The sequence below is a fragment of the Megalobrama amblycephala genome, linkage group LG24, assembly GCF_018812025.1.
Source record: "Megalobrama amblycephala isolate DHTTF-2021 linkage group LG24, ASM1881202v1, whole genome shotgun sequence".
NCBI classification, from domain to species: domain Eukaryota; kingdom Metazoa; phylum Chordata; class Actinopteri; order Cypriniformes; family Xenocyprididae; genus Megalobrama; species Megalobrama amblycephala.
Genome location: NC_063067.1, coordinates 13,845,123 through 13,870,211, shown reverse-complemented (window position 1 = coordinate 13,870,211; position 25,089 = coordinate 13,845,123). Strand labels below are relative to the sequence as shown.

At 38.1% G+C, this 25,089-nt stretch overlaps 1 protein-coding gene across 7 annotated transcripts; it reads right to left on the bottom strand.

The window, feature by feature from the left end:
• Window positions 1-23: 23 nt before the first annotated feature.
• On the bottom strand, window positions 24-24,924 carry usp19 (ubiquitin specific peptidase 19). 7 transcript variants are annotated; one of them, XM_048179307.1, is made up of 26 exons: window positions 24,536-24,922; window positions 23,035-23,364; window positions 19,063-19,194; window positions 18,289-18,425; window positions 16,086-16,592; window positions 15,631-15,964; window positions 15,358-15,514; window positions 15,208-15,279; window positions 14,994-15,109; window positions 12,836-13,059; window positions 12,527-12,719; window positions 12,303-12,436; window positions 12,035-12,193; window positions 11,685-11,795; window positions 10,943-11,053; window positions 10,714-10,815; window positions 9,492-9,632; window positions 9,241-9,359; window positions 8,981-9,124; window positions 7,674-8,011; window positions 7,481-7,594; window positions 7,181-7,397; window positions 6,574-6,726; window positions 4,910-5,076; window positions 4,656-4,831; window positions 24-1,121 (listed from the first exon to the last, which is right to left on the bottom strand). In XM_048179307.1, the coding sequence occupies exons 2-26, from the start codon at window positions 23,198-23,200 to the stop codon at window positions 981-983; spliced, it is 4,365 nt and encodes a 1,454-aa protein (XP_048035264.1). In that variant the 5' UTR covers window positions 23,201-23,364; window positions 24,536-24,922; the 3' UTR covers window positions 24-980. The 7 variants fall into 7 exon arrangements, with proteins under 7 accessions (XP_048035264.1, XP_048035267.1, XP_048035263.1 ...); XM_048179310.1 differs by having other exon boundaries at window positions 12,836-13,053; XM_048179306.1 differs by lacking the exon at window positions 24-1,121 and adding an exon at window positions 1,275-3,543 and having other exon boundaries at window positions 12,836-13,053; window positions 24,536-24,924.
• Window positions 24,925-25,089: the final 165 nt, after the last annotated feature.

Genomic DNA, 25,089 nt, shown 5'->3' with positions numbered 1-25,089 from the left:
ACGTACAGCTGTAACACCTAAGGTTGTTACGCAAAAAAAGGCTTTTATTTATATTAACCATTTGTTTTATTCACAGCAGCATTCTTACGATCAAACCCCCAGTTCCACTTTCTATGCAGTCCAATACGAAAACAAGGAATGGGGAAACAAGACAATCCACTCAAAACTTAGAAAAAAAATAGGAGATGATATATGATACACACTACTAGGGCTATTGTAGGTCAACATGCATCTCAGCCAAACAAGCTTTTGCATTTCCACAGGATCTGACATGGAGTAAAACAAAATAAATTTAAATCACTGGATTGTCTGAGAATGAAAGAACAGGACATCAAGTTCAGTAATGGCCAGAGTGTGTGAGGAAAAAAAAATAACCCAAACAATCTGCCTTGCCCACACTTAAAACTTCACATACAACAGCTTTGCACAACACTTCCAGACTCTTTACAGAGAAACACATCAGGCCAGGCGACACTTCAGTGAGAAATCAAACTCTTCTGTGCATCCAAACAAACCATGTTGATCTCACTCATTGATGGGTTTTTGCCAAAGTAACACCTCGTGTAAATACAAGCAAGATAAACATTGTATTAGAAACCTATCGTGTGAAATTGTGAATGACATAATTTCTAGGTGTTAAAATGTTTACATATACATAAAAAAAACAAACAGATCTGTGCAATTCCTCTTATGACTATTTAAATGTGCACCTTCCAGAATTATTTGTGAATGTGTTTGAGGATTAGTCTTTATTTTAAGCATCACTTTACTGTACGTCATCTGAACATACAGGCCATTTAGATCGGCTGTTTACAAACAGTCTCTGCGTTGGAAACGTACACCCAGCCTTTTTTTCTCTCCACGTTGCTAATGTAAATAGAAAATTGAGCACCTTTGCCATGCTAGATCCACTTGTGAGCATTAACGTCTATTTTTATTTATTTTTTTGAGGAAGCAAGTCTCCCTGACTGGGTCAAGTCTCAATCCACCTCTTCCATGCTGCTGTAGGACGGGGCGGCGCATTCTCCAGAGTGTGCAAACATCTCAGAGGTCACTTCCGTGTTCAACTGAGGGGGTCCGTCTGGGTCCAGGTCTGTCCCAAACAGTGTCTGGCTAGAGGCCTGTAAAATAAACCACCGTTATAGACAGAAACACAGCATTTTCTGAACGAAGTACATAAAACTTCCAACTGCCAATTTGTCCATTCATTATAAAAAAAATAAATAAAAAACTAATAAAAAAAAATAAAAAAAATCAGTGATTTCAAGACCATGTAATTTTGAATTATTTATTATTTGTGAAGAGCGTGGTACAGGCACTATTACAATTGAGCAGCATTTAGAGTGGTCTCAATTATTGCTGGGATATTTTGTGCAGCATCATAAATAGCATGAGCATTTTTTCATTTTTTTTTTTTAAGATTATATTTAAATAATCACTTACCCAAACATATTCAATTACTGTTTAAATATGATTACATACATAAATAATAATGCAGTCCTGTGCCCTTGATCAAAGATTTATCCTTAAATTAGAACCAATAACATTTCAAACAGGAACACCCATGATGACATAATGACCCATGACCTTAATGAGGTACAATAATATCTGATGGTATTGTTTTGGTCACGGCGTCCAGAGCTGAGGCATTCACAGAAGCCAAATGTCTTTAGGCTTTGTAGTGTGGACGGCCACATGAACGATCAAAGCCCACCAGCATCCCTGAGACTGTTGAAACTGCCACATACCCACAAATCCCAGTACCACTCATCTTACAATATGTGGATCTCATCTCAACTTAGAACATGTGCAGCTAGGCTTTGAATCAATGGATCAAAGTACAAAAAAAAACAAAAACCTCACTGATTTCCGTAGTTGGGTACAGAAGTACAGTAAGGAGCTGACCTGCCTTGCTGACTCAGAAAATGCTAACCAGTCAAGCTATTTTTAAACAAAACATATTAAACTCTTACCAGACTACTGACCAACTTTGGCAAAAAAAAAAAAAAAAAAAAAAAAAAAAAAAAAAAAAAGAGTAAATAATATAAAATAATTTTAAAAAAGTAACAAAAAAGTGAACATGAAACCATAAAATGAAGTAGCAAGATTATCCCACAATACAAAGAATAAGACTCCAATCATCTAGAGTCAACATGAACTAGAAGCACACACCGCTCATTTTACTTCTAGATGACATAAAGAAACAATGCAAGACAGGACCTGATTTCATCCATTGGAAATGATTAGTTTGCGAGAAGAGGGTGTTACACACAGAATGGTGTCAGAATTAATGAGTGCTAAAACAATGTCTAAATCGTTATCTAGCCATTGTTCAACATTATTTTCATCAGCTGAAACCAACAAAATATATATATTTTTTAATTCCAAAGATATAAAAAACCTTTACCTGGAGAATAGCATGCACTGAAAATTCATGCATAAGACCAGAAATATGCATTAGAGTAAATAGAGTATAACTAGAATAGTAAATAATTTTGAATTCATGTTAACTTTAAATTAAGCTCTGACATAATACACAAAGATAGTCATCACAGAGTTTAAAATGCCGCCATTATGCCGTTTATAAAGGCATTTAGGTTATATTGAAAACAGATGATACACAATGCTGAGCTCATCCAAAAATGAAAATTTATTGTCCTCATGTTGAACCTGGTGAACAAAGATAGTTTGAAGAATGATAGTAACTAAACAGTTTGAGTTCTCATTGACTTCCACTGTATGCGTATGGACAAAAAAAATACAATGGAAGTCAAAGGGAACCAAAACATTCTTCAAAATATCTTCTTTTGAGTTCTGCAGAAAAAAAAAGAAAGTGAAACAGGCTTAGAATGGCATGAGGGTGGGAAAAAAAAGAGAACATTTTCATTTTTGGATTATCCCTTTAATATTTGTAATTAAGTTGTTTTATTGGTTAGTTGTACAGCTAAAATAAAATCTGGCTAAAAATGAGGCAGCAAATAACGTCCTAACTGCTATTAGTATTAAATGAGTATACTAAGTACATTTATGCAAGACATTTTTCCTGAGTGTTTTTTTTAAACATTCTGGACAATGTTGTAAAACAACTGAAATGGGACGAAAAAAAAAAAAAAAAAAAAATCCTGACTGGCATGGCTGTGTGACTCAAGCTAAATAACATTGAAGTTGCCATCAAAGAGAGTCATGACTTACAGTACAATCAGTTTAAAGTGCAAATCTTTGTACTGAGGGTCTGCAGCTGCAGTGAGTAGTAAATCAAGCCCAGTTAGACCAGTATAACAAAGGATAAATGAGGTTGAACAGCAACGCTAGGACTGCGGCCACAGTGCCCAGGATGAAATATCTCAGGCGCTCGCCGTCACAGTAATCTGAGATGCCATCTCGTCTGCGGTGGAAATGCCCTCTCCTGTCCTCCTCTTCTTCTTCCTCCCCCAGCCTTGTCCTGGCTCTTCTTCCTCGTAGACCGGGGCGGAACAGGCTCCGAAGAGAGGCTTCTCGCTGCCCCTCCTCATCCTCCTCCAGTTCCTGCCATATCAGAGACGCCTGCGATTGGCGGAAACCTGTGTCAGCTTCTGGGAAAGGGCCTTGCTTCATCATTACACCGCAGAACACCAAATACACTTTCAGAGAGCTCACTGCTGTAGTTTCATATGCCGCTCACACACTGGATGGATAAGCAGATAAGCATGCAAGAGTAGATTCCAGAAGTAGCTTTTTGAATCAATGTACACACCCTGTAACTGAAGTAACTACTAAATTAAAGGCAAGATGTTTCCCAAGATACACCCATAAATAATCAAAAGGATGGACTACCGATGTTTAACTGGATCATGTGTGCCTCATTATCAATCATATAAATGACCCTGATGTTACCAAATTGCCCTCAAAGTTTTGCGACGGTCAGTCACACGTTCGATTGAGCAGAAAAGCAAGATGTGAAGCAACGTCTTGTTAAGGTGCAGTCACATTTACCATTGCGCTGCGAGATTTCACAGGCGAAATCCAGTCATTTCAATAGGAATCTGTGCGGTTGGGGGTGAAAAAGTTCCCCATGAAGATTTCGCTCATGTTCAAGTCGGTCATGCAAATTTACTTTGCTGACCAACAGAAAACTGCTTGGTTTGAAACTGACTTCTGTGTGAGCACTGCAATATTGTCATTGAACCTTTTTAGCCAATGATATTTCGCTGAAATATCGCTAATATGACCGCACCTTTACACATTGTTGAAACCAAGGCTCAAATGTCATTGCTGTATATTTATACCTTTTGAGATGCACAAAAATCATGAACAAAGAGAAAACATCAGAAAGAGGTCATGAGATCCTAACACAATTAATCAAAATTCAATTTAATCTATTAATCACGACTCTGAAGATGTCACATGGTGATTGTACTTCAGAAAATCTGAGAGAAAATAATCTCTCATGAAACTGCTAATTAAATTATAATCATCTAATGTTGTCTGGGCATTTTTTAAAAGAGACACCTCATTAAAAAATGAACAATGGAGAAATAGCCCTTTTTTAATGTTGAGAATGCACCAGGAACATTACCCAATCCCTTGCAACTTTAATGACCAAGTATATAGCTGCTCTACTAAGATTAAATGTTTTTCCATTGGGTTGCGGTGACATGAGAAGGTGCTGAGCTCACCTGACTGGCAGCACCACCAGTTGCAGCAGAGGATTCAGTGCCAAGGGGCCCCAGCAAGTGAGACGGCCTCTCCACTGGAGAGTTCCTGCGACGGTAAAACAGCACATAGGCGTAACGTGTCACCACCTGACTCTCTTCCACTGTTGTCACTGTGCTGTCATCAAACAAACGCCAACCTGAAACAGTAAGACATACAGTGAGATGTTTCACATCATAGCTGTTGAGATGTTATTGAGCTAGAAGAGCTCACGTACCAACATCGCTGCGCTGGCTGTTCTTGTCACTGGGAAGACGAGCGTAGGCCGTGTAGTGTCCTCCGATCATTCCGCCATAATGGTTGATCACAGCGTAGAGGTCATAGATAGGGGGCTGCTGAATGTCACCCTTATGACCAATACAGAACTTACTCAGGTCCAAGTTTCTGATGAGATCAGAAAAAAACTTGGTGAAGCATCCCAATCCAAAACATGGATGATACACAAAACTCGTTCATACCACCATTAAACTCCACCTAAACTATCAGGATTATTTTTGCAGTGGTACTAACAACTGGGATGCCACAATTATTAACAATATTAATAACATTAACGTTATTGCAGAGGTTTTCAATCATTTTAAAATGTTTACTTTGTATCAAAATAACTAACTTGTTTCAACCATTCATAATATATTAAAATTTATTTGTATAGCACTTTTTATAATAAATATCATTACAAATAGGCTTTACAGGTGATAACAGTTAGGAAAGGACTTCCCAGAAAGATTAAAGGTCCCGTTTTTCGTGTTTTTTTGAAGCTTTGATTGTGTTTATAGTGTGCAATTTAACATGTGTTCATGTTTCACGTGTAAAAAAAAAACAGTATTTTTCACATAATTTACTTATCTGTATACCGCTGTTTCCACTGTCATAAAAACGGGCTGATGACTTCCTTGTTCTATGAAGTCCCTCCTTCAGAAATACATAACGAGTTCTGATTGTGCCAGCGGTTCCTGTGTTGTGATTCGACAGCTCTGAGTGCACCGTGCCCGGAAAAGTCACGCCTCTTACCATAACGTGGAGATGCACGCGCTCAGTGTTATTGTAAACATGTCTTTAATTTTACCCTATCAATTTGAGCCGGAATCAGACCCGGTGATTGGACTGCGGGATGAAAATAACAGCGTTTCGACGACATGGCGACAAACACACTCTACAAACGCAACTCTTGTGTATTCCTGTGGGCGGAGGTTAGTCAAAAAACTGTTTTAGTGACGTCATTAAAGAAGGAAGTAGAGGGATGTAGTCCAAACTGGCCGTTCGATGTAGGCGACTTCTGTTAAATAAAATATCTCGCTTGGCATTGAACTTTGAGCGTTAAAATTTTACAGATTTTATTTATACTCTAACAACAACATTACACACTAACTAAAGTTTGAAACATGGGATCACGAAGAACGGGACCTTTAAAAACCTAAAACTTTAAAATGGACAACTTTAACATGGAACATATACATTCATACATTTTATATATATATATATATATATATATATATATATATATATATATAAAAAATAACACAATCATACTAAATCATACTTGGGGTCAGTAAGATTTTTATTTTTTTTTTTTACGGAATGAACATTCAGCAAGGACGTATTAAATTGGTCAGAAGTGACAGTAAAGGCATTTCTAATTGAACAAAAGATTTCCATTTCAAATAAATATTGTTCTTTTAAATGTTCTATTAAATCAAAGAATCTTGAAAAATATCTATTATGGTTTTCACAATATTACTGTTTTACTGTATTTTTGATCAAATAAAATGTAGCCTTGGTGAGCATAAAAGATTTTTCAACAACATTTAAAAAAAAAAAAATCTTACAGACGCCAAACTTTTGAATCTGTGTGCTAGTGAATGACTGTGAGACTAAGTGTACCTGACTGGGAAATCGACCATATCATTAATCTTGTCCCTCCATATGAAGCTCCTAAATGAGAAGCGCTTGAGCTGGATGATGAGCACGTTGGGAAGGCGCCAAAGCAGCAGCTGTTTAGAGGCCTCCCTGTGTTGCTGACACTTAGGACAGTACCTGAAGAAAAAAAAAATAATAATAATAATATTTAAATGCCATATGATGCCATTTAAAGTGCCCCTATTATGCTATATTAAAAGTCTCCTACAATACATTTACATTAGGGCTGTGCAATTAATCGCAAAACAATCGCGATTTGAGCACATGCAATTTCTAAATCGCATAAGACTGCAATTTTATTTATGAATTTATTTATATTTTAATTCAGAGTATTTTGGATTCAGGAGAGAGGATGTGTCAAAGAGCAAGGTAATTTGCAAGACCTTTGAGATACAAATAGAGTGTCTGAGGGTGGGTCAAAGCAGACGTTGTTCGCAGGCAGCCAATGAAAGCTATAGGCTGGCATTATGCAAATGTGTTACAAACCATTTAGGTGCATAATGGGGCACTTTAAACACCTTGCAAAAGGTATTTGATACTTCAAGAGTTTGAAATTGAGGTGTGTCCATACCATGCCTCTTCAGGGGCCAGCACCTCAGGTTTGGTAAAGAGGTTCAGGCACTGCTCTAAGGTGAAGTGTCCTGCCCTGGAAGTCTCCGTAGCAGAGCCCGGGTCTTCATCAAACTCCAGCTCTTTAGAGCGCACCAGCACATATTCCTTCTGCCGCTCGTTGTTCTTCCACACCAGCTCCAGCGTGCAGTCATCCGGCAGCTCCAGTACCAGATCACCTGTAGGTGGCACCAGGATGAAGATATGCTTCTCTAACACAAGCATTTTAAAAAACACATCCATCCAGAAACCTCTGACTGACCTTTGTCCTCAAGTTTTTTGTCCTCTTTTTGGTTCGAGTCCTGAATGGTTATGTAGAATTGAGACGCACTTCCACTCCCAGACTCAGAAGGCTGCTGATACCCGGTCACTACAGCTATCAATGAACATACAATGATGGACTATTCCTCCACAACAAACAAAGACTTCAAACAAAAAGCTTTAGACCAACTTACCTTCTGGTTTAATAGCCTTTTCACATGATGTTTCTTTCTCAACCAAAGAATCTTGGGAGCTGGTAGCAAGCTCACAGCATCCTGAGTCAATGGTGTGTGTGGAGAGTGTGTCACCATCTGCTGCGGAGAGTGTAGACACGGTCTCTGTTTGAGGGGCTGTGACAGTATCACCCTGCTCCGCTAGGTTTTCCACTTCTCCTGCAGATGGCGGCTCTTCCTCCTGCTCTTGACACTCTGAGACACTGCCCGCCATGGAGGTCAGGTCAACACGGGACAAGCTGGCCTCTGGGGATGTCCTACCGGACTGGAAAGGTGGCTGGAACACATTGACAGAGTACCTGCACACAGAAATGAAGGGTTGCACAGTGCTTGCTGGTTCCTAGTTTTTAAAAGATTTTTCTTTTTATGTCAGCACCAATGAATTTGCCAAAACTACTAAATAAAATAGCTAAGAAAAATAATAATTAAATATTTTATAAGTAAATGCTACAATAAATATGTAAAAAAAAAAAAAAAAAAAAAAAAAAAAATCACAAATCAAATACATTTTTTTAAAGAGTCATCAATAAATAGACAAAATTATATTTAATAAAGGCTATCAAAAATATAACAAATAAAATGGTTCTTAATGCTACAAAATAAGTAAATAAAATGTATAAAATATACAACTAAAAATAAAAAAAATGCCATTAAACAGACAAAAATAAAAAGCTATAAAATAAACAGACAAACAAGTAATTTATAAAATAAATTACTCCAATCATTTCTATAATAAACAAATACAAAATGCTCACAAAAATGCTATCAAAAATATAAAGTATATAAAAAATAAATACTATGGAATATACAGACAATTAAATAATTTATAGATAAATGACATCAATAAATGCTATAATAAATAGACAATAAACATAAAATGTTCACCAAAAAAAAATTTTTTTTTCTTGTACAGAAGATGCTGATAAAATCTGCAAAGCGGCTAAAAACTCTGTATTATGCTGCCAGGCCAGTAGGTGGCAATGTCACTTTGTAAAGAAACACTACACGCCCGTTGACTGAACATTTAATATGCATGCGCATGACGTTAACACCATTGTTTTCAAAAACTTGCACTTTGAAGGCAGTTTTCAAAAGTTTGCGTTTCAGGAATCCAAAATGCCACTGTGGTATAAATGAACAGCCAAAACAGAGAAAAGAAAAAAAAAGCCAAAACTGGTGTGATGTAAACATCCCCTTACTTCTAAAGCTGACCCATTTCCCAAAATACACAAATGGTTAAATAATTCTAAATCTAATTGTAATTATACCTAGAGTAGCCTTCCAGAAGCTGTGTGAGGCGGGTGTAAGTCAGCCTAGACTCAGGCACACTGATTAAAAACGGCAGTCCTATATTCTCCACATTGGGTCGGCACATGGTCTTGTGATTAGGCCAGTGGTTCTTCTGGCAGGCCCTGTAATCAGAGGAAAGAAACTTACCACCAACTAAACCAAGACAAAATCTCTAAATCCTAAGAGTGATCTCAGAGCCAGCACAACACATGCTTCTAATGAACAGATGGAAACTCACTGATTGCAGTAGCCGACACGGTAACAGCGAGTACAGCGCTTGAGCTTCTCGTCATCAGAGGCAGGAGGCTTCAGGCAGCCAGCACACTTTGTGATTGGGATGCTAGGTACCTGAGGTCTCTGAAGATCAATACAAAGACAATTAATACATGAAATCATAGCAAGAGAAAAAACAACAAATACTTGAATACTGACACAAACCCACAAATCTTAGGGAAAAAGGTGAAAAAATAAGTGATGGAAATGGTGTACCTGTTGGACCTTCAGCAGCACCACCCTCTCTTTGGCAAGATCTTTTGACAACATCTCAAAACAGAAGAGCAGGTCATTGGACGAGACCGTGTCTAAAGATTGAGACGGTGAAAAGATTCTGTGGAACCTGCCCTTCAAAACCTGAGAGAAAATATAGAGGCTTATAAATGGTGTACAAAACATAATAATATCACAAGTCACAATTAATAGAATTTTGTCGTCATTGCATTTCTGGCTTCCAACAATTATGAAAACAAGATAATCAAGATAAAACTAATATTGTGGCACATTCTGCTTTGCAATGTTAATTTAGAAAAAAAAAAGGGACATGCAAGATATTACAATGTACTAACAATGTTTCTTGGAGAAGAAAAATCAGAAAGAACAGTTTAAACAAAACAAAAAAAAAAGTTTCAAATAATCCAATCAGTCAATAATGTCAAGGATTTCCTGGCTTGAGCTGAGCATTCCTTAAGCGTGAATTCAATGGCATTTTAGTAAAACTGACTAAAGTTAATAAACAAGACAACAAATTATTGACTAAATTTAAAGTATATTTTCATTAAAAGACAAATTATTACTAATAATCAATGTGAAACTTAACACTAGAATTTGCCTTAGAGAAAAGGTTAATATATATATATATATAATTTTTTTTTTTTTTTAATAATTGCACTTTGTATCATTGCGCCCTCTTCTGGACTATTGATTTAAAAATCTGGGTGTTCACTTGTAATTTCACATAACTGAACTAATGTTTAAAAATATAATCAATTTAAAATAATTCACATTTTGGAAACATTTAAGTGAAAAATTTCAGTTTTGTTTTTGGTCCTACACCCTTTTCCTTAAAGCTTTCACCAATGGAATATGTTGAATATAGTTTACAAAAATGTTGACTATGTTTTGGAGTTTTCATTAAACATTATATCCACTCTTAAAAAATGAATAAATGAATGATGTTTATAATGACTAATCATGTAAATCAAGATTTCAATACTGACAAAAATAATTGTGATTTTGACCATAATTGAGCAGCCATATACACCAGCAAATTTTCTAAATCAAAATATGAATATTTTAGAACACAAACAAAATGTATCATAATAGTTTCTGGGCATTATATAGTAAAAATATGTTTGCATTTTAGTCTCTAGATAATTTACCAGAAAACATGGATCAAACAAGAGCAGATGAAGAGTTTAGAACAGAATCATCATACCTCTGCCAGCCTCAGATTCTCTGGTTTGGTCCTGACGCTGCGAGATATTGAATCCAGTACTTCAGTCGTGCTCGAGTTCTCTTTACTCACACTGACCAAAAACTGCACAAATGGTCGGCAAATTGTTTAGATCAAATATTAATTTGAAAATATTACAGATTAAGCCCTTCATGCCCAGGCTTACTTAGGTATTTCAGATTGTTGTGCTGTTTTTTTTTTTTCTTTTTACCTTGACTGGTTTCTTGTGAGGCTCTTTAGCAAAATAGAAAACAGTCAGCACCTTCTGTTTCTGAGGTAGAGGGACAGGCAAGTACAGGAAGGGGTCAAAGGTTATGGAAACCTAAAAAAAAAAAATTAAAAAAAAATTATAAAAAAAATGAAATAATAGATGAGTAAACTCCCACAACCATATAGCTAAGAGATACTAGACATCATAATTATCTGACCAACATCATCAAAAGTAATAAACATTTCCTAACACACAAAGGCGGCCTAAACTGGGGACCACTTGACTCAGTTTAGACCTGTATCAATATCCCATTCTGTTTCCCATACAAACCAAAAAGCCAAATCAAAAGTAACAGACACTTAAAGTGTTACAAAAGATTTCCATTTCAAATAAATGCTGTTCTTTTGAACTTTCCATTTAAAAATCCTGAAAAAAATGCATGTTTGCTTCTAAAAACATTTAGAAGCACAACTGTTTTCAACATTGAATATACATGTTTCTTGAGCACCAAATCAGCTTATTTATAATGATTTCTGAAGGATCATGTAAAACCTGAATTAAGTGACAATATTCAGCTTTGCCATAACAGAAATAAATTACATTTTGAAATATACAAAAATATTTTAAACAGTAATATTCAAGGGACCTTGTTTTAAAAAAAAAACAAAAAAAAAACTCCAAACATTTGAACAGTAGTATATACATTTGAATCATAGGTCTTGTTTTGCTCTTGACGCATTACCTTAGAACACACTGGACACACCAGCTTTGACTTGTACTGGCCCTGAAAGAGGTCAACAATGAAGGAATCGTTCCTCATTTTATGCCTCTGCCATGCCTCTTCTGCAATAACCTGCCAAACAATAAACAAGAACAACGTTCAGCAGATTTGTAACCATACTTCATAAAGCTTGATACTACTAGTAAGAATGCTTACGTTTGTCAGTTGTAAAACTTAATACAACATTTTTATTTGTTTTTTCTGGTATTTGCACACTCTGCCCCAAAGTATGCAATCTCTTCCAAAATTCAACTGAAACCCTTTTAGGTAATATTGTTCAGTATGTATTGAGACAAAAATCAAGAACTCACTTCATCCTGACGGCCGTCTGAGTCAACGGTCTCTGTATATGGTTTGTGTTGGATGCGGTTCAGGTCCTCATGCAGCCCATCTAGCAAGAAAGCCATGAACTCCTGAGCATCGTGCTGTGCGTAGCCTGTAAACTGACTGGCCTTACTGGCAACTATAGCCTATGAAGAGAAATGAAACACCTCCTGGTCATTATGGGTTTTTTAACCATTACATATGGAAAACTAGCGGAAATGGTATAACAGGACAGTTTTGTTGCTTCATTGATACCTTTAATTTGGAGGGTTGAAATGCGTGGTGAGTGCCCTTCCACAACGCTCGAAGTAGAACGGCAAAGCCAATGGCCAGTCGTCCACCCGTGCCCAATGGGTTAGTACAGTTAATCTCGGACTCAAATGCCCGGTCTGAAAACAAACAACACAAAAACACACAGCTGGGTAAGACACATAACCATATGAAAAGTAGCAAATCTCATCAACGAAAATGCCACTGACCGTGGAAATAATCCCTGAGCTCCCGTGTGTTGGAGAGGGACTGGATCACACTGTTCATAAAGCAAGTGTTTCCCAAATTGACTAGTCCAGTGAAGCCGGGGAGACACACCTTCTTCTCCTCTACTTCTTCAGCTCTCTCACTGCCTGCAGGAGGAGTGTGAGTCATGGGCTGCACCATGCAGGTGGGCTTGGGCTATGGACAGATGAAAAGAAAAGTCTTATCTAAAAGGTCTGAGACAAGTTATGGTCCACTAGATTATCATATGTGACATAAACATGATGATGCATCCTTATTGTCTGCTATATTACCGTTACAACAGTTGGTTCCTGTTTGAGGGACACGTGTTCTGGGACTGAGCGAGGGGCCACGGCATCCAGACCCGAGTCCTCTGGGGCTCGAGGGGGTTTGACTTTCTCCTCTCCCACACGTGGTTCTTCTTTAGCAGGAAGTGCATGCTGGCTGCTTCCTGGCTGACTCTTTTCAAGTGTGGAAGGGCTGGAGGGCACAGCAACCTTGGCGCCCCCCACTGCACCTTAAACAATAGACAACAGACAAGAGAAAAATAAAGCTTATGGTTAGCAGATAAAAGTCATAGCTTCAATATTCAATCATTTCTTATTAATATGTTAAAAACAGTTTTACTGCTTAATATTTTTGTGGAAATCATGATACATTTTTTTCAGGATTCTTTGATAAATAGAAAGTTCAAAACAAAAGCATTTATTTGAAATAAAAATTGTTTGTCTCTACTATCACTTTTGATGAATATTAAACGGTAGTGTATATATTATTATAACAACCACAACTGAACAAGCTACTTAAATTTGTAAAAAGTTAGGCTGGGTATTGTCAACCGCTTCATGATACACTTAATTTGTGAAGCATTACCATATCACAGTGTATCAATACATAACTGGACTGGAAAAGCCCTAGTAAAATGCAATGTTGGAGTGGTAGCTAAAATTGAGAGAAGGCTATGTAGAGCAGTGTGGGTCAGGAGCCTGGCATAAAGACAAGAACACATTGGCACATTTGGCTTGACCCCGTCTCACACTCGTATTGAGTTACTGGATCACTCCCTGTAGTCACATTCTTTTTCTTGACTGGTTCCCTCATTTCAGCATGTAAACAAAAACAGTCCAGCTTTTCCACAGTAATAATATAATATGTGTTCCCTATTACACGTCAGAGCTCTCTGAAAGATCAAGGGTCCAGTTGTTTTTATTTAACCAAGCCTTAAAGGCCTTTTCACACTGAGCGTGGTTAAGTTATGTGAATGCATAGATCCCTATGGAACTATTCACACCAGGCGTGATCATTCTTGACCAGTGTTTTGATTTTCTACCCAGTCGTTCTACGATAAAATAGGCTGTCCAATTAGATTTGAGCTTTAGATCACATACCCGGAGTCACTGCTGTCGCACAAAAGGGCGAGATTGGTGGCGCAAGAGAATGGATGCGGAGTTCTTTTAATCATTGGTGTCTGAGAACAGATTTATTCTCACGTTCTTCCACTTTAGAGCGCAGTCGGAAGTTATTACAAGCACTCGATGATGGTTTAAAGTCGGGTTTGAGCAAAAACATAGTAATAATCTCATAAGTTGTGATGTAGCTTAATGCTAATTGTAGCTCTAATTACACCTGTTACCCAGCTGCAATATTTTATGATGTATTAAGTAAGTTCTCATAAGATCTCGTAAGATCCCAATTTTTTTTTTTTTTTTACACCGCAGAAACTTTATGCAGGAACTAGGGACTTGGGTGTGGTACTCTGTGTTTCGACTGCAGGAACCAGGGTCTAGATGAAGTTCAGGGTAAAAATTTCCCCTTCAGAAAGTACCTGCTCACAGGGTAGTACTTTTTCGAAGCTCTGGAACTTTCAGGGGTGGGAATTGGGTGCTGAACATGCTGATTGGTTGAGTTCACGCAGCATTTTGATTGGTTGACTACATGCAGCATTTTACTTCAACCACCAATTTTAAAAGTCTGTTGCAGTGCGTACAGTAAGAGTTGTTTGCTATTCGAATCAACAATGGAGGTTAAAAAATACGACCGATGGACCAACAATGAGGTTTAGGCTTTATTAAGCTTATATTTGGAGGACAAAATCCATCTGGAACTGGAAAGTCGCACCCAGTCCTGTCACCGGACTTAATCTTCACAGTACTTTGGACCGCAATGGAAACGCAGACAGCAACAGGTCTGGGAGAAAAAAAGTTCCTGGAGCAAATTGTTCTGGGTAATTTCGGCGGAAAAGCAGCTATAGATAGCTTGTGTTTCTCGCGTAGCGCCAAACTTTTTTTATCTTAATATATACTTTTGTATGTTGTGTAGCGGTTGAGGTTAAAGCCAAATTGGAAAACCTACGAGATACATACATGAGGAAAAATGTATTTATACAAACACGTGTGTGTTTGTTTGTTTGTAAAAGACTGTTCAGAAGCAAAGAGAATCCAGGCAGCAGACCTTGTGTGGCAGGGGCCTCCAGACCCCCCCAGCGCTGACTGTGTCTCTTCTTCAGGGTGATGTCGATTCGGGACGGAGTAAAGGCATAGCTGGACTGATCTGGCTGGATTAGATTCCTGAAACATCAGCAGATGGAACCAATAAAGAAACCTTTAGAAACACACTCTTGATAAGTGGATCGACGGAGATTAGGATGCCCATCAGACAATCTTACCTGAGTTTAACCTGCCATTTAAAGACAGTGTTTGGTCCGCAATCCGGATGAAGGCGCAAAAAGTTGGGATCACTGTGGACAGTTTCAACAATTAATGGAAATATAGGTGTTTCTCATGAGGAAACTCATGAGTGCAGATTAATCTTTCACCTGGTCTGGAAGATAAGAGTGAAGTCTTGTTCCCTGAACAGCACCCTGGAGGTCTGCCGGCAAATTTCTTTCATGTAGACATTAACAACCATCAGGTCTGTCCCTTTCTCATAAGAGTCATTCTTCACCAACTTCAAGTTCACCATCGGCTCTGGACCTTAACACACATCAGTCATGAGAAATAAAAAGGTCAAAAGGTTTTGGGTCAGTAAGATTTTTTTATGTTTCTGAAAATCTAAGCGTCACAGTATATTACAAATGTTTTTAACTAACCTTCTGTATCCTCCTCATGGCTCCCTCCATGTGGCTCCTCCTTGGACTTGTCTCTCTTCTCCTCTGTGCAGCTCTTCTCCTCTGTGCAGCTCTTCTGAGGAGACTCCTCTCTCTTTGAGGATGTTGAAACAGGCTCTCCAGATCCTGATTCATGAGATGGAAGCACTTTAGGGATCTGGGTATCAGCTTGTGGCTTCTTTTCCTCCTTTCTGTTTCCCGTCTCATCTGATGCTATTTTTTCAGAGTTTGTTTTCATAGGAGAAGAACTCCTCTCCTGATGCGTCACCTTCGGCTCACACACAGAGGAAACAGTCTTGCTATCATCTGCTTCAACCTGTAAACAACACAAAGGACAGACCACAGGATGTGAGAGACTCTTTTTCCACCATTCTATTTCCTGCTGATTATTTTCATTTTCAGGTGAAGTCTCACCTGATTATTGTTATTAGTCTCACCTGAGCATTGCTTTTTGGCCTCCTGTCCACTCCTTTTTCTTTCGCCGATGTCTGGCATGCTTGACCTTTGACCTGCACCTGAGCCCTGTTGTCTTTTGCATTGCTAGATGAAGAGGCACCACTGCTAACGGCTGACGTGTGTGTCTTGCCATTAACTGCTTGTTTGGATTGAGACGCCATCGATGAGCAGGGAGCTAGAGGGGGCTCCTTTGTGTTTTTGGAGGGTCGTGTGGTACGCTTTGCGCTGGGCTCATTGATCGAGTCTGCTTTATCGCTTGATTTAATGTCTGCTACTTTCACGCCTGTGCTCTCAGTGAGCTCCACCTGTTTGCCTTTCATCCCTCGTTTCAACCCACGGTCGGGTTTACCTCGTTTTTGTTCAGCAGAAGTCACTGCGGGCGTTTTCTCAATGCTTTCGCTAGATTTTTCAGGCCGCCCTGTGGTTGACGGCTGGTGGTTGCTGCCATTCTCTGTAAGGATGTTCACCATCTCTGTCTTTTTCTTGTTCTGTTTAATGGGGAACATGAATAAATAAAGCTTGTCTGAGGGATCTCTGACTAGGCAAACATTCATGAACACTCAAAAGCTACTTGTGTGCATGGCAACACAGTTCTGACATTGCTCTTGCACAGACCAATAGGAAATATCTGTAACTTTCAAACTTTCTAATCATCCTAATAACTTATATATAACCCATATTATGCTACCAGAGTTAAATATTGTAGGGCCCTATAAAATTCGTTTTATTTTTTCCCAAATTCCAGTTTTATTTTTTCCCAAATTCTGTTTTTTCCATTTTAATTTTTCTGGATTCCTGTTTTTTTTCTGTTTTATTTATTTTTTGACTCCATTTTAATGGTTAAATTAAATTTTAGTAAATCAAAAAGCATGTCTAATTTATTGAAATAATGAATCTTGTCCAATTTACCAACAATTTAATAAAAGTTTAACAAAAAAAATTAAAAATTTTTTTAGGGCCCTAGGCATTTTTTAGGTAAATGAAACTGCGCTTCCGCATCATTTCAGAGGCACACAGGCATGCAGGATTCATGTTTAAATAGTCTTTTTGTGGTTTAATATTCACAGTCACTAGTCAATATCGCGACTTAATTTACGTGTACTGACCTGCTTTTAATTCATTCATCAAAAATTTGACAAATTCCGTGACATTCCGCGTTATATAGTAAATTTTGTTTTTATGACTGGATTCTGCAATTCCGTCCGTGTTTTTTGCATCGCGGAAATCATAGGGCCCTAATATTGTATTATTCATTTTATAATATTCTACTACTAAATAATATTTATTAATAATATAATTATTTTGCTAAATATGTTAAAAAACCTTACATAAAACCTTAAATTTCATTAATGACATTTTCAAACACCATCAAAAGGGATGTCTAAATAGACTAAAGGCCAATACTCACCGCACAGACAAATGCCAACAAACACCAACAAACAAGTTGGCCTTTAAATTTAGGATTTTATGAGAAAAAAAAAAAAAAAACATGTTCACACTGCCCCAACAGACACTAACAAACATTGACTGAACATGCTCACTAGGGTGAAAAACTCTGACCAACGCCAACAGAGGTAACACTAATCCAACAAAACCCAACAAATGTGTTTGTTGGTATTTGTCTGTGAAGTGTGAATTGGCCTTAATAAAGAAATTTGCATTAGATTAGTCAATTTACAATATTTGTATTAAATGTTTCGTCTCCCTGCTTCTTGAATCTCGCGCCGCCTGAAAATTTACACAAAATTTACAGAATTTCTTTCTAAGGAATGACAGCTGTCATCTGCCAATTGCTGCTTCTGCAAACCGCGGATCAATGCTACAAAGCAATACAAACTAAACCTGCGTCTCAATCAGCTCCCTAGTTCCCTAGGTCGTGAATCAGTATATCATGAAAGTATGTGGCTGATTCCCTGATCAGTGCCCTGACTACTGAACTAGGGAGCTGATTGAGACACACGGTAAACCTGCCTGAAGTTTTCGCATCGCTCTGCAAAAGTACGTCACCCGGATCGTTGATCTGATTGGTTGAAGGAATCCAATTGCGTGAAATGCTCGTTGAACGCCTCGTGTGCAGTAGGAAATACATAGCAAACTCCCCAGACCAATGTTCAATTTTAAATTGAGCTTGAGTCTGGACAACAGGAGGAAAAAAAAAGAAAAGAGCAGAGCATGTGTTCTTACAGCGAAGGTAGGCCACGTGTTGAGGGGGATCTTCTTGTGCATGACAAGCTGCAGAACATTTGTTTTCTCCTTATAAAGCAATTTACTGCAGGAGGCTTCAATCTCTTCGTGGAGATGACAGCTCCATTCACGGCCATCTGAGAAAACACAAACAGCACAGTACACTACTGTTCAAAAATTTGGGGATGGTAGGATTTTTTTTACGGTTTGTGAAAAAAGTCTCTTAAGCTCACCAAGGATTGATTTATTTGATCAGAAATATAGTAAGAACAGTAATATTGCTGAAATATTATTACAATTTAAAATAACCGTTTTCTATTTTAATATATTTTAAAAATTTATTACTGTAACAACAAAACTGAATTTTCAGCATCATAACTCCAATCTACAGTGTCACATGATCCTTCAGAAATCATTCTTATATGCCGAATTGCTGCTCAAGAAACATTTCTTCTTATCAATGTTAAACTTTTTATCAGCATTCTTTGATCAATAGAAAGTTCAAAAGAACAACATTTATTTGAAACAGAAATCTTTTGTAGCATTACAAATGTCTTTACTGTCACTTTTGATCAATTTAGGAGTCCTTTCTGAATAAAAAGTATTAATTTCCTTCAAAGAAAATAAAGAAAAAAAGAAAAAGCATCTTACTGAACCCAAACTTTTGAAAAATAGTGAACACTCAAAAGTGAACAAAGACAAACACAGCACACACTAACAAAAGACCAACATTAGCCAAAAAACGATAGACACAAGCACACATAATGTCCTTACCCGGCAAGCGGATGTGGCAGGCGGAATCGGAAAAGGCAGAATCGATATCTTCTACTCTCAGCACCCCAGCATCTCCACAGTTCAGCCTCACAATCACCTCGTACGCATTCTGCTTCCAGTCCAGAAACAAATCTACAGACAAATGAACATTCATGTTAAGGCTGGATCCATCACAAACACATCACATCACATCACATTACATAATAAAATATCACTGAAGAAAACCCTGACTGTAATTAAAAGTATTTTTCCATAAGCAGAGGGAAAACAAGAATATTTATGTACAGAAAACACAATGAATTATTACAAACTAATAGCAAAAATCAAACCTGATTTCATGATAACGCTACACGATCTGAAAGCCAATCATAGCAGAAAGCCCAACTCCCTTCGATTTCAAACCGCTCTGTTATTGAGTTTAACATAGGTGCGTGTTAGCGAGCAGGTCAGAGACAGCAGGAAAGAGCGAGAAAGAGAGCGTGTTTATCTCAGGATCAAGCTTCAGGGTCAAGTGACAGCTAGTCCCGTCCCTTAACTCTCTCTCACTGTGACACACAGATCTAAAAGGTCATCAAGAAACCGCCACGCCCCACAGCTGGGCTTCTATTCCACGTGATGTCATCTCCACTCTGCCAGTATCCCATGAGCCTCCCTTGTATGACAGGAATCAGCAGTCCAGAGATAGACTTCTCCCTCTGTGTAAGGAAGGTGCTCTGCTCCATCTCGCAGAGACAAAACACAACACTTTGACAAAAGAAAGACAATGGCGCACCCATATCGAATGCATGTAGAAAGGCCAATGAGGAAGGAATACTCTAAGTGAAGTCTTCTCATGCATGTGCCGGGCAGAGTCACTCCACTGACCTTGACAAAGCACTTCTTTACTGAAGCAGTGGCTCACAGGCTTGGATTACAACACTTCAGCACTCAGCACAGCACTGCAGAGGCAAAACACTCAGCAGACAGCAAACGCCAATGTATGTTTGTTAGGGCTGGGCGATATATCGCATGCGATTGTCACGCGCATTTCGTCAGTATAGCCGGTTCCCTGATTACCGCTAAATCGCCATCACCTGCTTTCAAATGGAGCGGCATTTAATAGACAGAGCCGTAGTTCACTGACAAGCCACGCAATATCGCGTTCATTATCGAAGGCGATTCATCTGCGATATGAACGCGATATTGCGTGGCTTGTCAGTGAACTACGGTTCTGTCTATTAAATGCTGCTACATTTGAAAGCAGGTGATGGCGTTTTAGCGGTAATCAGGGAACCAGCTTTACTGACGAAATGCGCGTGACAATCGCATGTGATATATCGCCCAGCCCTAATGTTTGTCAAACCTGTAGTCACGCATCTCAAGCAACCATTGGTAATTGTAAACTGAACATATTACCAGTCGACGTAGGTGTCGATATTTTTATTCTGTATTGTGACATACATACGAGCAAAGTGGTTATTAAAAAAAAAAAAATTAAGGGCAGGGGATTTTTTTTTCTATCAATTGGTTGTTTATTGGATGAAGGCATATCTGAATACGATCTTGCAGTTGATTGTAAGTAAGAGGCAGGGTTTATGCAAAGGAAATGATTGACAAAGTCTGGCATATGTAGCATGCTACCTAGGAGAAGTCAAGTTATGATACTTTAATTAAAGCTGCAATCCGGCATTTTTCCTTTTTTTTTTTTCGCCATCTCTGTTTGAAACCTGCAATTGGAGTCATATGCGGAATTGTTATCGTTACGTGCGTTGTGCCTCGGCACGGCTCAGCACGGATGAATCTAATGTTTCCTGTCAGTCACCGCACCGGTGTGGATACTGTACTTCAGAATCACAGATTCTGCGTCTTGAAAGTATGACCAATATAAGAATTTTCACCGGAAAATGTCATCTGAACAAGTAACATGTCTACCACTTTTGTTCTGACCAACTGAGCATTAGGCCTACAATAAATCGTGCCGTCAATGATGATTAAATCTAACGATCGCTTAGCCTGGATTATTATTATTATTATATTATTATTATTACTGTTATACTTTGTTCTCAAATTGTTAATGTTAACAACATCAGCATTGCGTGACTGTGTATTTAGTGTATATTAGCGTTACCGGTAGATTTCAATTTCTGTAACCACTCTGCTGTCTGAAGTCTTTTGCTTTTGACTACGGGTGAATCTCCAGTTGTCACTGATGATGGTCAGTGTCAGATTGACGTTTAATTATTTCAGCTGCTGTGAGAATAGGCTATAAATGATCCGCTACCAGCAGCATCCTCACTAGCCTGCACTCCTTTTTTACGGACAGCAACTTTAAATTACAAGGTCAAAAAAAGAAAAGAATCATATACATGGATGAAACCTTCACAATGAGATCACTAACATGCATCTAAAATGTTAGGGTGATACTAGGGTAAATTCACATTTCATGCCAGAAAGCATTATTAAGATATATAAATATCAGACATTAATTCTCAAGGTAAAAATGTATGGATGCTTGTTTCCATCACTAAAAAAAAAAAAAAAAAAAAAAAAAAGGTAATTGCAACTTTTTAACTCACAATTAACTTTTTTCTCAGAATTGTGAGATATAAACTCACAATTGAAAATTATAAAGTCAGAATTGTGAGCTGACTTTCTCAGAAATGGACTTTATGACTCACAATTAAAAATTGTATTCTCTCTCAATTGGGGAAAAACAATAGTGAGAGAAAAAAAATCAGAATTGTGGGATATAAACTTGCAATTGTGAGAGAAAAAGTCGCAATTACCTTTGTATTTTTTACCTTTTGTGTTTTCCGTGGCGGAAACAAGCTTCCATAAAAATGTGCAGCTAAACAATTAGCACAAAACAACAATGAAAATCATGACTATGGAGGTTACAATTTAAACTAATACAACTGCATTTGTTAAAAAGTACTTTTTTTAGTGTTGCAGTACTTATTTACATATGGAGTCAAAAGCACAAATAAAACAATAATAAAAAAAAAATGGTTCTGCATAAAAGTTATCTGAAAGTTAAACAATAATTATCTGTATTGGTCATAAAGCAATACTGATCTCTCTCATCCCCAGTCAACTGAAGTATATTCACACAAGTCTAAGAAGCTGCCATATACTTTAAGATTAAGATTCTTCATGAAAGCAAAGGACATGATAACTTTAGATAATTGAAAAGCAATCACTAACCAAACAAATTATTACTTATGGACATACATAAACATCCAACAGGGAAAATAAGGCTCATTTAACAACTGTCAGCAATGTGAAATCTGAGATCTCAGATCACAGCATTCAAAAATCACATTGTTGTTTTACTTTCATTATCACTTTGTTTTGATCAAAGATAATTACCAAATGATGATTATCAGAAATGTCAAAATAAGAATTGTCTAAATAAAACTGGATTCACTACATACCAACTAATACAAGCTTCTAATGCCACACAACAACCAATTCAATAGGCCAGCTATAGAAGTAGTGCTATAACTAAATCAATAGGGACTACCATAGCAGAACAATTACACAAGTTCAGTGTGTTTCACACAGTTCGTGTCTGTTAACTTCCCAGTTCCCTGTTTACCACACTATGCAACAGATTGGAATCCAGCCCAGCTCTGCACATGAAAATAGGACAATGACTATACCTTCAATGACTTTAACCTCTAGTTATGGGCCAGACTGCATTTTATACCGGTCAAAAGGACACTGCACCACAGACGCTTCCTATCAGATCATATTACATTAGATATCACTGCAGTACAACATTTATCCCACGCTATATTTTTTGCCCAAGTATATGAATCAAATATCTGTCTAGGTCCCAACGGCTTGATTTCCAAGAATAAAGCCTGGCAGAAGACAAAGCGAAAGCACAATCAAAAAGATAAGAGACAAAATAATTAGGGTACAGGACCTAGGTGAGATAAAATAATTCAGACCTAATTTGAGTGTTTACGAACCATTTCCTCTCCTTACCTTTCCTAGACTCTGTGCTAATGCCTGAGGCTGCCCGCTTGGCCTCTTTGCTCTCCTGGTTGACTTTGTCCTTCTGTTTCTTCTTGCTAGCGCTGACCGCATCGTCAGGTCCTCTCTGACCTCGCCTCCGACCCGATTCGCTGGGTCCTGTACTGCTGCTGGCCATCTTCAGCCACTTGCCGCTAATGGGTCGGCCGTCTCCGACCTCGCTCCCACTGCCGGAGCTGCTTCCACAGGGGTCTGGATCTGAGCTGTGCCGTTTCCTGCCTGGTCCAGCTATCTTGGCGGCGTTTCAAGTGAGAGCACTCCCAGAAGAGAATCAGAGGGAGACTGCAAACAAAAACAAAGGAAGTGTGTAATACGAATAGACTCTGGTGGAGGGAATCACCTGGGGCCCCATGTTAAAAAAAGTATTACCACGATGCTTAAGCCACGATACAATATAATTATGACATTTTAAGTATTGTGAACGCATATATTGCAATTTATTACCTTTATTTCAACTGCAAATGTCCCAAATGGAAACTTTGTCCACATTTTTATCTAATAAGAAACAATTTTAGTTACTTCTTGGCTTGAAAAATAGTAAAGCAAAACTGACTAGGTCTCTATGTGAAGCTTCTAAGCCATTTACATGACATCTCATACCTTTTATGTTATCTCTTTTCCTATTTGTTGAATATGTTTGGCAAATTGTATTTTGATGTGCAAGTATTGTGTTGTCACGTTTATTGATTAGAATTTAAATGGCAATATAAAAAAGGAAAAAGCACCTCTTACTTTAAAAACTAATGTGCTCGGACACATAAATGTTCAACCAAACCTTTTTATTTCACTGATTAGAGAATGTTTAATAGAAACATTAAACGCCAAACCACCAACACCGGTTACTGTCAGTGTCTTGACACTTCTCTGTCATTATCCAAATATATGGCGAATTTGGTGAAAGAGAAGATATCTTTGACTTCAGTAAATTCTATATTTCCTTTTGTTTTACATTTCAGTTGTCATACGAGAAATATATATATATATATATATCCATGGAAACCCAAGCAGCTTAAAAATCCATAACAATCGCTAATGCCGCGGCTGCTAACCCGACTAGCTTAGCCTGTTCGAGTAGATTCCACACTCTTTAACTCAAAACATGCCACCAACAAACTGTCACTTAACGTTCATTTTGTTGTAATGATGCTAAATATCATTTGTAGTAAGTGTGACATATCTTAACTTTGTTGTTTGGTTGTAGGAGATGCCGGTTAGCCGTGTGAGGAGCGAGCTAAATATCCGTTAAAGGGAACTGAGGCGCGAGGCCTCTCGCGCTGCGCCGGCTGTCCAGCTAATCACGAGCTTAGCTTCTAATAGCACGCGCTACTGAGCCGGAACACTTTACCGCAAGGTCGGATGGTGAGGCATTGTCAAAAGTGTGCATACCTGCAAGAGACGTGAGGGCGTTTTACGATATTTGGATATGACAGCAGTTGTTTAGATGAAATCTTACTTTGTTTCGTTGTTGTTCTGTAATGACGAGTCGCAACGGCTTGTTCTTTCTTTCGTTAGCGGAGCCGCAGCGACTCCAGCTTAATTCAGCACCAGGCTTCGAACACGGCAGCGGGCCGCCGATCTCCCCTGAGCCGCATCAGCTCGCCCCTAAAAACACAATGCTTCTTATTTCCGAAATAATCCTAACCAGGACCCATTCTGTTGCGTTAAAACAGAAAGCAAGCTGCTGTAAATACAAACAAAGACGCAAAGACGGTGCCCGTCCGTCACTTGATGAGCCGACCGCTGCTCTGTAACTCACACTTTGTCAGAGAACAAAAACAAAACCGGGTAGCAACGGCTATCACGCCAACCTGCTCCACACACAAACATACACACGGGACACTTCCGGACGCTGTGCGATTACAACCATGCGCAGATGAAAACGATTTAATGCATCAAAATAAACATAATAAATTATGTTATTTTGAATGCATCAAATTTTTTTAAATTAAAAATGTATCACGGTTTCCACAAAAAAATTACGCAGCAATATTATTCAGCATTGATAAT

Bases quoted from the DNA above. Each gene is read 5' to 3' on its own strand.
- usp19 (XM_048179304.1), bottom strand. From the start codon at position 23,200: ATGGCCAGCAGCAGTACAGGACCCAGCGAATCGGGTCGGAGGCGAGGT. The intron at 8,012-8,980 runs GTATAATTACAA...TTCTGTGTGCAG, and splicing joins CTTCTGGAAGGCTACTCTAG to GTACTCTGTCAATGTGTTCC. The intron at 4,832-4,909 runs GTACGTGAGCTC...TTACTGTTTCAG, and splicing joins CAGCCAGCGCAGCGATGTTG to GTTGGCGTTTGTTTGATGAC.